Genomic DNA, 13,189 nt, shown 5'->3' on the forward strand with positions numbered 1-13,189 from the left:
ATTATTAAAAATATAATAATTTTTTCATTATACAAGTAAAAAATTATATCAACATAACTTAAAAACTACAACAGTTAGTGTTTACTAAACACTTTAGTACTGTACCTTTTAAGTTATAATTGCTCAGCATCAATCTCAAACGCACTCTAATAGTTATTTTACTCCAGGGCTGCTAATAGGTTATAAATGTTTTACAGATTAGCCCATTCGACACTTTCTTGGTATTATGATCAAAGAGCTGTAGAAAATGTTTGATAAATACGTGTTAATTGCTACTATAGTTTAAAAATTGAGATAATTTTATCTCACATTATTCACATACCTCTACTTATTTTTGTTAAAATTACATTAACAATTTTTTTGCCATGGCTTTTAGATTTTTATACCTTAACAGCAAACAGAGACCTCAGAAAGCGAACAATGCACAGCAAAATCTGTGAGCAGGTGCCTTCATCAAGTGTCTCATCGTAAAACGAATTCGACCATATCCTGCGCGGGCGAAAATTAGAATCGATGTTGGAAATGTACATTGAAAAGAGCAAATTTGCTGTGGCCACAACCGTCTCAACAGATTATTTCAGATTCATCAATCTGATTTTGAATGCAATTTCTTTTGAGGATTCATTCTTACTGTGCGAATATATACAATCGCTTTACAGAGCATGAACAGCAGGTGACACCTTTTAATTTCTTGCATACATTTAACACCAACGGGGGGGCTCCCCTTGTACCCCCACCATCTTCCGCCAACCAATGCGTCGATGAGTATGAGAGAAATTTGAGCCCCTTGCAATACATGAAAATGGAATTAAACACTCACCCACTGTACAATTACTCTCAGAAAGAAAGAAATATACAACGACACCAAAACTTTTCCCTAGAACCAGCATGCAGCTCTTATCCATCAGGATATTATACCGGCCAGCAACATGTCTCGGCATTGATTTCACAACCACTCTGCCTCCGTAATCAATCCAATAACAATAGCCGGGGCTGGGGCAGAGAGCAGTTATCGGCCACTGCCACTGGTGGGTGTCAGACGTTCATTCAATAGGCATATGAAATACACTGTAACTGCCAATCTACCCATCAGGTTCCACTGGTTCAACAGAAGATGCTTCCTCATTGATCCGCTTCTCCTTAGGAAGGCAATTAACAGGGACAAAAATAAATCCTTTAGGTAACTTCCGATTCTTAATAGATGCTTCATCTGACGTCATTACAATCTCTTTTTCAAGTGTTCCACAACTCTGTGAGCAATAGTATAGTGTGATCAAAACTCCAAATTCTCACTTAAGAACAAAATGGAAGAGAATAAAATAGTCAGTAACGCAAATAAGACTACACCTTCCTAGCTTTTGAGCTCCATTCTTCTTCATTTGCAAGACTACGTGACAAATGAGGTCTATGTGGTATTTGCTTCCCTGAAAATTGCATTCTTTCTGAAGGTTTTCGAGGATAAAGGTTTTGGGACATAGAGCTGTCATCTGTCCTTTGGTCAGCATCCATAGGGACATAAACCTTAATTCGGTTCTTAACAGAAGCAGCGCTGTCCACAGTCACATCATCTGAACGTTGGAAAGCTTCACTGCATGACTTAAAACTGTCGGTATGACCTTTAAGGGATGTTGTAGCTGATTCTGAACTAACGTCTGGTGGGAAAAAGGGAATGCGACCATGCACCAAACGAGCAGCATGGTGGTCTCTTTTGAAAGCAAGAATCTCATGCGAGCAAAGAATCAATTCCCGCTGCATATTAATTTAGTTGAATAAGCTACACATCCAGAACTAACTTTTCAACATTATAATGTGCTCAAGACTCTTGAAACAATTTATACACACAAAGAACATTGTTGTTGATAATCAGTTACCTTTATTTTTTCCCGTTTGATAATTCTCTCACAAAGAAGGCGTAACCTCTCTAGCTCGACCTGTAAAGAAGCATCCATGCATAAATACAATCAGGAAATTGAAAATGCAATTCTAAGCAGTAGATAATAACAAAAAAATGTAATACACAACATACATTAGCAACAGAAATATCAAGCATATAAACCAAAAAAGAAATTACAATCGGTGGTGAATTATACCAAATGCAATATCAATACACTCCCTCCTTGCAGTGAATATACAATCATCTGCTACAGATCTAGCAAATTTAACAAACATAACTACACAAAATCTGTTGTTCATTTCCACATGCAATTTGGCATTCAAAACTTCCAATTATTCTGACTACTTTGACCATAAAAGGATTTTTGCTTCAATTACAAGGTGTACTTCTTTTGAAAGAAAATAATTCAGTAAGAAATTTGCCAACTTATCACCAATAGCCAAGTGCAAAAAAATTCTAGAATTAATTAGAGATACAAATATGCATTTAATCAGCAAGAATAACTGTTGAACAAGCTCTGCCCAAAAAGTTAGCAAAACGACATAACACCCTTACCCTAATTTGCTTAATGCCTTTTAATTCCTCAACCCCATGCTTCTGAGTTTCAGCCTATAAAATTGAGATGCAAAAATAATCATCATAAACAATAAACTTCAGCTCTTTTCCAAGGTAAAAAGACTAAAATTCCAACCACAGGAAATGTAATAAAAGGCAGACCTTCATCTTCTGCTCCAAGCTATGCTTTTCACAATAAGCCTTGTGTTGGAAATTGCCACCAGTAGACTTAACATTCAAATAGAAACCAGCACTTCTAGCACAAGTAGGGTGAAATGTGGTCTGACAGTTACCATAGTTACACTGCATCAACAAGATTCCAGTTTAGTACACAAGTTTCTTGGAAACAGAATAATTCACGAAAACAAATTGCAAACCTCACCTTTATGCAGATGCCATGTTTGTGCCGGCAAATACAACAAACATCAATCCCCTTTGGAAATGCCTCCTGGAGTTCCATTATAGTGGGTATGAGTTGCACAATACTAAGTTCCTAAAATACTTCCAAAGGCAAAAACAATTTCTATGCCTCAAGAAAATCCTACCACCGAATGTATCATTCAAAATATGTATGCAAACAGTACTACACTGAATGATATGAGACATTATTTAAATTCCCATCAAGGATATAAACATACCATTCCTGCTACAGGATTTACTTGTCCCCTTCTAAATGTTGACTCAAAGACCCACTGCAGCACAAAGTATTGATCAAAGTCAAGTGAAATTGGGAAAAACAAGGAGTATAAAAAAAAAGTGAAATCAATTAGTTAATCAAGTTAAAATTTCACCTCAGCACAGAAGGCATGCACCCACTGCCCATTTGCAGATTTCCTAAAAGCACCCGTAGTGCCACCACATAAACTACATTCCGCAACAAAGTAGGGCTTCTCCCAAAAATTGACAGATGGAGCTCCAGAAGATCTAGATGATAATAATTCTTCACATAATTCACAGTACCAAGGACCTGTAGATTCTTTAGCATTACGATAGCAATCCAAGTGGACTGCAACCTGTCAGCAGAAGGGCTTAGTCAGAACAAAGAACAAAACAAAACAATAACAAATTTTCCAATAAGAATAGCTATGGCTCTAACTAGATGACCTTGCACCCAGAACAGATTAATATTGGGTTCAATATTGTCTCAGACCGCCTACAAATGTCACATGATCTAGGATGTTCTTTGGAAAAATCTGAGACTGACTGGAGACTGTCAGAGTTTTTGTCTGACAAAATCCTTGGCACAGCCACCCTTGAAAGAGTCTCTTTCGCCCTAGACATCACCTGTGAGCTAATGGCAGCCCTCCCATTATGAGAACTCAACTTCAACAAGTTCTGCCAAGAAAATAGGAAAATGAACTAATACACAACCCAAGGCAAGAAGAGAACAATGAAACCATTGAAACAATAGCAACCTCCTGTGATGCAGATTCTTCAAGGGAATCCTTCCTAAAGGATGAAATCCTAGAAGAAGCTGCTGCAGCAGCAGTTGCGGCAGCCAGCACAGCCTGGGCTTCCTTATGCCTTCTCTCTTTCCTACCCTGCTTTTTTGCTTCTCTAAGCTCACAAAGATACTGGTTAACAAGCACAGCATCCCATCTTCGCCCCCGTGCCACATCAATCTCCTGATTTAGAGTCTTAACAACCTTGCAAACTAAATTATCTGTTAACAAAAAGTCAAAAAAAGAAAAAAAGAAGTTCAGTAGCTGATGAAAACATTTTCACTGCTTCTGACTTACTTTCAGACACATTCCAACTACTTATCCCATTAATCCTATGCAGTCGATCTAAATCGACAAGCCAACTTTTAATTGTGCCAACCCAACAACTCTCAACCCCTTTGGATTTAGATTGGAACATATGAAAATTTATTAATAATTTCAAGTCAAAAAGATCCTGACCCTTGTTCTTGGAAGGAAGAAAAGAGCCACGTGGGGCCCGGGGGGACGGAGAGTTTGGCGGAAGGAAAAGCAAATGAAAGAAACACAAAAATAAAAATAAACACATGAAAAAAAAAAAGAGAAGGAAGAGATAAGAGACCAGCAAGCCGCTTCCTTGAAAATGCATTGCCAAGTAACCTATGCTGAAAATAAATAATTTCCCCCTCCACCTCATCTGTGGGAGAGAGTTCTAAAACTCCCCATGTCCTAGCCTTAAACACCTGCTCTAAATTTACTCCATCAGATTTACAGCTCATGTCATTGCACTTCGAATGTCGACCTTGGTGATTACAACAGACACTGGCAGTAGAAGATGCCTCCAGCCGAGAGATTTCTGTATCTCCTGGACCAGCCAAATTAAAACATCCATTTGAACCAATCAAAAAATGGTAAGCCAGAAACAGAGGTCCATCATGAAAATATAGGACAAGTTTTACCATCAATCTTGTGTACTTTGTTTCCAGAAAGCAATCCACTCTGCATCTGCAATGACTTGTGGATATATGGGTGCCAAAAAAAACCAGAAGATGGTTTGGCATTTCTGCAACATAAGCATAAAATGTCCAGAAAAAAATTTCATCAGATGGACTAGAAATGAATAAGAAAAGGATTTTAAAGATTTAAACAAGCACCTCATAGTGAAAAAATAGGCACTTTCTGAATCCAGAAAATTTTGAGTTTGAAGGGCTTACATGAAGTAGGGGACCAGTGTATCGACAGATGAACAAATGGGATTTTCTTGATCTACGTTTAACAGATTATTTTGGTCTGGCAAAGCAGCCTCCTCTGACTGACAACTTTCAAAAAACCCACAATCTGAGGGCTTAGCTGCACTGCCTGTCCAATACAAGCATTTTTTGTTAAAAGAAAAAAGGGGGGATAGAACACTACTACATAAATACAAATAACAAAAATTAAATGGTCTAGCTTGATAAATCACACACAACAAAGTCCCCCACGCTAACCCCCCCCCCCCCAAAAAAAAAGACCTCATGTCTGGAGATTTTCATGAGGGTAAACAAGCTGTCCACAGAAATAAGAACTATTACATATATCACAGAAACTGACGAAAAATAAGAGATTGACAGATGTTTAACACAATTGATTTTGCAGAAAGAGAGTTATAGCAAGAAAATTGGAGAACATTAGAAAAAGCTTCTTACTTTGCTTTTTAAAAAACCAAATATCATGCAGCTAGGTCATGTTTCAAATGAGAAAAGCAACTACAGATTATATGGACTTAACAGAATCCAACACAGTTCTAAATTGAGAAAACTAAGTATGGAAAGCATGTAAACAAAAGAAACTACCATCTCAAAGACTGTGAAACCTTAAACATCATGCACATCATAATCAAAGAATACAGCAACTTTCGTCTCAGAAAAGAGGCATTAGAAAGGAAGAAAAATTAGGAAACTATACCTTCAGACATGGGCGAACCTCTTGCCAGAGAATCTTCAGACCCAGTAGGGTCTGTTGGGCTCTGCAGTAACAAGGAAAAATAAGAAGAGTGTAGCATGAGCGAACCAGCAATGAAATATAAAAATGAGATGTGAGAATATGTAGCATAGTCGCACTCTTTAGATTAACAAGCATAGGATAGCCAAATGACACAGAGCTAGCAAATGAACCATGAACAACTATAGTAACAGAATATACAGATCGGCGATAGTTCAAGGCAAATAATTCTTTCACAAATATAATCCACGTTAATCATGTTGTTCCTACCCTCATCAAGTATTACACTTGTACATCCAAACAAGCCCTCCGCCTCTCTTACTGATAAATTGGCTTAATTATTGCCCAGTACACCAAGGAAAACTATATTCCATGAACAAGAGGGATCCTAAAAGGTGTAGTGTGGCAATGACAATGAGAATGGTGCTGTCAAGAGGTGAATGGTGTAGCATGACAGAACACTCTCCAAGAATTCAACCAAATGTAGTCTGAGCCGATGTGAAGAATTTCGGAAGAGGGCAGGACATTGAAGAACAAGGAAGGTACCTGTCTAAAAAGAGTTCGAAGAAACGAACTTTCCACATGCAAAAAAAAATCTACACCTACATAATTCATGACATACAGTGACATCAACATCAGGACCTTTTGGGTTTCAAAAAAGTAAAATATTATTAAGAAAAGAAGGTGATAACCTAACCACTGAAGGATGCCCTAAGGGCAACTCATTGAACATGACCGCAACTCAAAATGGAAAAAGAAGGATTCAGACCAGAAAGAACCAATCTTACAACAGCACTGCCTTCCAAAAGGACATATTTTATAATAAACAAGGACATAGAGAATATGTTCCAAAAAAAGGAAAAAGATTAATGATGAAATATTTGAATAGAAGAAGGTGCATCTACGAGGGAGTTTTCAGTAAACCAATTATACTCCGTGAAAGCTAGAAGATCAGATAAAGTGAAACAGTTTCTAGCTGGTTGGAGACACTCAGCAAGACTACATATCCAACTTCGAGCAGAAGGATGCTAAACTGACATGACAGGATAACTTCCTAAACTAAAAGAACCTTTTAGTTGCATTCCTACCTAATCAAAATAATAATTTGACATCACTTAAAAACTGAAAATCTACAAACCAAAGTGCTACAAGAAGTCCTAAGCAAATAGTCCAACAGAATAATGTTACCTTTTCAGTGCTGTCAGGTGTGGATACTTTATTATGAATTGCTGGTTCTTCACCATCAAGTTGTTCAACCTTAACCTCATCCTTATCTGCTGCTATCCCGTTGCCGCTAAAAATTTCTTCAGATGAGCTCACCATTTTATCATCCCTCAAAATTCTAATGCTGCTTTTGGTTCGTCTACGTGGAGGAACTGACTTGACAGCAACAGGATCTGCAACATCCGACTCCGACACCATTAGACCATCAGAATCAGAATTCTTAATGTCAGCCTTGGATGAAATTGAGGATTTTATCTTAAGTTTGACATTTTTCAGCAGGCCTCCCAAATAAGCATGATTACTAAGCCATTTGACTAATTTGCATTGCAAATCAGAGGCAAAGGTACCATCCTGCAGAAAGAAAGCCAAAAGTCGCATAAGAATATCTTCAAAAAGAAGACGAGATAAGGTGCAACAGTGAACTTTTAAAATTACTTTCAGAAACGATAGGGCATAGAGTTAATTACAGCAAGTGTTGTTTTCAATAAATCAGGTGAAATCCCAATATCCGATGCTATATCTTTCACATTGACTTTTCCTCGATCTATTAACTGCATGATAGACAGATGTAAGACTATCAACAAGCTGAAACTCATATAAAATTCTTAGAAAAATGTAATCAATGCCACTGCAAAATATTTTCATTGTACCTTCTTCAAAATCAGCGTAAAATTAAGGGCGTCAGATGGATTAACATCCTCAAACTCGCTTCTGTCTGGCTTCCCTGCATTAGTACATTCTGATGTTGGAACACTAATTAATCTGGAATCAGAAAATCCAGTCACTTCGCTATCAGTGGACCTATCAGAATTTGCATCAGAAGTTTCCGTATGAACCCCAATTTTATCCCCATTTTTACAAGAAAACTTCAATTTGTGTAATTTGCTCATTGACAATGTCTCATGAAGATTGTTGGAAACACAGGATTCACTGCCAATAGCTGAACAAGGATCTCCTGTGCGTGGAGTACTACTATTATCCTGGATGTCTGAGTGCTTTGCGCAAAAAGCTCGCAACTCAACCTGTAGAAGCATATAAGACACAGCCACTTTAAATGGAAAGTTTCATCACTGAGATAAGCCAATGACAGACTTAGGTAGGCGACAATCACAACTGCAAAATTGCAGATTCTAGGAAACAAAGAGAATAGTCTTACATTATTACATCCATACTTTCCCCAGACCTCTAATCTGTGTCTTGCCTCCCGTGCACATATGGGATGGAAAGATGTTCTACAAGTTCCTGCATAAACCAACAAAAAAGTATATGTTAATTTTAACAAAGGACAACATTGACATATATAAAAGCATATATGTTACTCTCAACAATCTAATGCGATAGGAAACTTAATCTCAAAACCTTAGGTGAACAAATATTTTTAAGACCTATAACAAACCATGCGCCATTGACAAGACCATTTATTCCGCACCAATTTCCTCCCAACTTAAGAATAACACTGAAGCAGCCAGCAGCCGGAAAAAAAAAAATTTAAAAACTTGTATGTTCAACAAAAGAAAAAGCAATGATAGAGGGTTTCACTTCCTTCTATCATGAATTGGAAATTTACACTTATAACCTCTCAAATTCTAAAAGATAAAATGAAAAAAAGAACATGAGAATGAATAAATAATGGCAGCAGATAACTTTCTTTTCCAACTTCTGAAATTTTCACATAAGATTACCCATACTCAGTTAAGGGATCTTTAATAAACACAACACCGCCAGTACATAAACAGACAATGCACACAAAAAAAAAAAACTCTAAATAAGGAAAATGCAAAGGAGGAAATCCCATTTCCAAAAGGCTAGGCCTAGCACAATGTGACATGTCTCATTTAATCAGAGAGACTGAGATGCAAAATAATACACCAATTTTACAACCAAAAAGCAATAAGCACCCGAACAACATGGACAAAGGTTTTATGAAGGAACCAGAAAGAGTTGTGGATCAACCTCTTTCAGTAATTATTTTGCATGAAGCATTGATCTCAGACTACTAGGAGCACAGCACGATAAGCCACTTCTTAGATTTCAAGCAGCCCCAGATTTGTGTTCTTAGTGGACAGCTGGTCCACTACCTGTTTTAAATCTGCTTTATTAACACATTTTTGAGTATCTTCTTAAAAACATATACATATATAGTTGTGTCATTAGCCTAAACTTTATCAAGAGCTTTCGTAAGTGTTTTCTCTCTCTTTCTAGAGTCTCCTCTTCTCTTGAAAGTGAACTTCCAAGTGAACATCAAACCATAACTTCTAGCGACCTATGAAAGGATGTCAGCTTAGGTTGATGACAATGGAGAAGAATTTGAGGCTCAAAACAAGTAACAAGAACTTTAAATTAAATGAAGCCCTACAATAAGGTCTTCGTTGCTTCAAACTTTTAGTCCCATATTCATCTTTATCTACATAATGCCTTCAACGAGGTACAAGTCCCCACTTATTTGGATGATCATAGGTTCTGTCACACATGACATCTTGTTATCAAATCACACAGTAGTTATATTTTCACAAAGATTTGAAAAGAAAGATTACTAAGCAATTGGGTTGCTCATCGACACACCACCCTAAATAATAATAATAATAATAATAATAATGTGCAGGTATGATTAAATAGTACTTTCTGAAAGTCATCAGACTATAACAAAGTTAACATATATTTACTCAAGGATGCTTTCCGATTAACCAAAACCTAACTGCTGTATTTTCATTTACTTCCAGCTTTTAAAAAGTTTAGTGGTGCTGAAGAACAACATATAGCATTTCACACATCTTTCTCAATACCTTCAAATGTTTTCCAGGTCTTTAGCCTCTGTCCCAACAAAGAAGTACTGGAACTTAAAAAAGCACTAAGACCCTAACAATGAAGTGACATCCACAATTAAATCCAGACATGTGGTGCATGCAGTAGAAAACATTGATCCACACCAATCACTGCAGCATCCCACAACTGCAAGGGAATGGCATAGTGATCTTTGTAATGCATACAGATAAGGATAAAAACAAGTATAGAAGACTCATAACAAAACTCATCAAGGCGCTCATAGTTGAATCACATTGGAGTGCTAATCTCAGTTAATGAGTCCCAAAAGTCATATACATTTACATGATAGAGGAACAAAAGCCCAATTGGATAAATATGATTAACTCTATACAAACTAAAGAAGGGAGGGAGGAAAACAAAATGCGAGCTTTTATGTATAGCATGAAGCATCAATATAGATGGTATACATCATTAAATACTTAAAAGCAGAATTTACCAGTTCATTCATTCATCTTTAACAAGAACCAGTAATAATACATTTACAACAGAAAGGGAAAAAATGCCACCAGTTGTATGCTCAGTGGGAGATTCCTACAAAGTGATTTCTTGATAACCATAGAATCATTTACACAACCAATATAATTTGCATGATCACAAATATGATCCTACTGCTGCTGTTTAACATGCAGATAAATAGGCCACGGATTTCACTTATTAGCATTCTCTCCAGTAGTACCAGCAAAAAATAAATGCAGAATGGTCTAAAATAAGTAGCCAACAGATCATACCATGACTGCACCGGACACAAGCTCCACACTTGACTCTGCAAATGTTACACACTAGTTTCATCCGGGTTTCCTTAATTCCTCCCACATTCATTAGAGGCTCCATCTTCATCGTGTCCTCAATATAGACTTCTGGCATCAGCAGAGAACAAAACAAATGAGCAAACTCCATGGAGCCACCATTAACAGGTTTTAAAGCACCCCCCTGCTTTGGGCAAAGAACACATGGCTGCTTCACTGAATTATCCATATCATTCTTCTTCTCCTTACACCAAGAACACAACCAAGATCCATCTAGGTTCTCTTGCACACCATAACACTTCTGATGAACTGCAACCTTGCAAGAACTGCAAACAATCAACTTGTTCAACCCTTTTCCCGTATAACCAGTGCAGCAGAAGTCACATAAACCTGAGTCCCCTTCACAAGGACAACCAATCAAAATTTTCTCCAACCCTGCATCACCACCTAAAAGCTTCCTCTTTTTCGAAGGCCGCTCTGACGTTAACAAAGCCCTAGTTCTACAACCTAAAAGCCACCCTAAACCTACATATGAATCTGAAATATCACAACTCTTTTCTTCTTTAATCAAACTATCACCTCCCAAACTGTCAACTTCCATATAGTGCTTACCATCCTCTGTTTTCTCATGCTCTTTCTTCTGCTCTTTAACCTCTTCCTTCACAACACCCTCATTAACATCTCTATTCCCACAACTCACACACTCACCCCCACTTACATTTGCATTCACATCCACATTCACATAATCTCCATTATCATTTCCACGAAAAGGAATGAGAAAACACTTCTTGCAAGCTAAAGAACTAACAGAAGTTACCTCAGATAACGCCTCTATATCAGACAATGCCAAGTCCCTAAAATACTCTTCAGTCTCGACCCAAATGCTGGTTCCTTTCGGCCTCTTGCCCTTGCTAGAAGATTTCTTATTCTTATCGGCCCCTGAGTGAGACTTCTTATGCCGCTTTCTACTGTCATTTTGCTTCAACAAAGTGGCTAAACCACTGGGCAAATAGGCGTCTCTCAAAACCCCGTCTTCACCAGCCTCATCAAATGGGCACCGCTCAGAAAGAACTTTCCTGGCCTGGGAGAACACATCAATCGAAACTGTCTGGTTCTTAGTTTCAAAAATTTTCTCCGGAATTTTAGAAACGGCAGGTCGACAAGGCCTCTCCTCGGTGCCACAACCCCCGTCCGCGCCCCTACCCATCATCTTCTTCCGCTCGTGACATCGAAAATCTCCGCTCATCACCACCAACAACCACCAACACCTCCACCTCCACCACCGCCACATTCCATAATTCACACAAAACACAACCGTTACCCTAACCCTACTACCCCTAATTAATCCTTCGCATGCCACTCTATGTCAGAGGGGAAAAAAAACTAACCCTAATTGTACCCTAATCCTAAACCTAGCCCTAATTAACAGAAATCTATTTCGTTCACAGTATTCGCGCGCGGCTGCCGAGAAGGAGAGAGAAGATAAGGCGCGGCTAGGGCTAGGGTTTCAGTTATTCTGGTGCGTAAACTCTCGGATCCGTTTTTTAAATGCGGTTTGTTTTGTTTTGTTTTGTTTTGTTTTGTTTTTCGTAATTCGATTTCGCTATCGAAGGAGAGAGAGAAAAAGGAGAGAGATTCGCGTTTCTTGCAGGCAAGGGTGGACGGTTCGTTTTGGAAGATATTTTATAGGGGAATTTACTAGTATGTTGTAACGCATTAGATTAGCATTCGTGTGGTAGTGCTGTTTTTTACACGTGGCTCGGGGATGGAGGATCAATATGATTTCGCTCGTCCATCATGAATTCAAGACTGGTGAGTGGTGAAACGTCACTATGGAACTGTTCTGTACAGTCAATATTTTTAAATTCAATAAAAAATTAATTAATTAAAAATAATGTCTTGTCACAATATATTTCAATTATTTCTATTTGATTTTTCTTTTTAATAGCTTCGATGGAAAATTAAACATATTTTCTTTTTCTTTTTTTTGTAAATTATTAGAATAAGTTTTCATTTGTGATTGAGGTTAAAATACTATAATAAGATGTTGTATACATTGTATTATATGGGACTGCATTAACTAATGCAATGCATTCTCATATTTGGTAAAATGTCACATTAAATGAATTAGAGGATGGTCGGATTTCTGTAATGTGACACCATTCGCATAAGTTTTTTTTTAATTTCTTTAATTAAAATAATAAACAAATAAAAATATATAATATTGAACAAAATTAAAAACTCAAATATGCAGTTGCTAGTGTTAATGAACTACCTGCAACAGTTCGACAACTTTCTATCACTAGTAGTCATTGCATTATATCATATTTTATATCATAATTTGGTGCCTTTAGAATCTTTATTGTTGGGGCTACACAATGGTACAATAAATTAATGGTCAAAATTTTAGAAACTAAAACTTTAACTGTAAATTTAAAGGAAATAAAAATTCTTTTTCTAGGAATAATTGTTTGTCAATGAGAGTTTTTTTAAAATATAAACTTATTTTGAGAGATTTTTTTAAAAAGTATAAACTTACTTTAATAGGT

General features: G+C 37.2%; 1 protein-coding gene across 1 annotated transcript; it reads right to left on the minus strand.

Annotated features, from left to right (window-relative positions):
- Positions 1 to 504: 504 nt before the first annotated feature.
- Positions 505 to 12,309, minus strand: LOC18041301. The gene is made up of 19 exons (XM_006434039.2): positions 10,623 to 12,309; positions 8,228 to 8,313; positions 7,722 to 8,093; positions 7,539 to 7,622; positions 7,036 to 7,422; positions 5,812 to 5,872; positions 5,082 to 5,226; positions 4,827 to 4,930; positions 4,490 to 4,732; positions 3,865 to 4,112; positions 3,554 to 3,784; positions 3,241 to 3,462; positions 3,088 to 3,141; positions 2,832 to 2,897; positions 2,612 to 2,752; positions 2,450 to 2,503; positions 1,872 to 1,931; positions 1,348 to 1,749; positions 505 to 1,250 (listed from the first exon to the last, which is right to left on the minus strand). Exons 1-19 carry the CDS (start codon positions 11,929 to 11,931, stop codon positions 1,083 to 1,085), a joined length of 4,437 nt encoding a protein of 1,478 aa, XP_006434102.1. The 5' UTR covers positions 11,932 to 12,309; the 3' UTR covers positions 505 to 1,082.
- Positions 12,310 to 13,189: the final 880 nt, after the last annotated feature.

This window comes from Citrus clementina, unplaced genomic scaffold (genome assembly GCF_000493195.1).
Source record: "Citrus clementina cultivar Clemenules unplaced genomic scaffold, Citrus_clementina_v1.0 scaffold_5, whole genome shotgun sequence".
NCBI classification, from domain to species: domain Eukaryota; kingdom Viridiplantae; phylum Streptophyta; class Magnoliopsida; order Sapindales; family Rutaceae; genus Citrus; species Citrus x clementina.

Coding starts and splice junctions, on each gene's coding strand:
- LOC18041301 (XM_006434039.2), bottom strand. CDS start 11,931: ATGTGGCGGTGGTGGAGGTGGAGGTGTTGGTGGTTGTTGGTGGTGATG. Junction 7,623..7,721: donor TTACGCTGATTTTGAAGAAG/GTACAATGAAAA, acceptor TCTATCATGCAG/TTAATAGATCGAGGAAAAGT. Junction 1,251..1,347: donor GGAGCTCAAAAGCTAGGAAG/GTGTAGTCTTAT, acceptor TATTGCTCACAG/AGTTGTGGAACACTTGAAAA.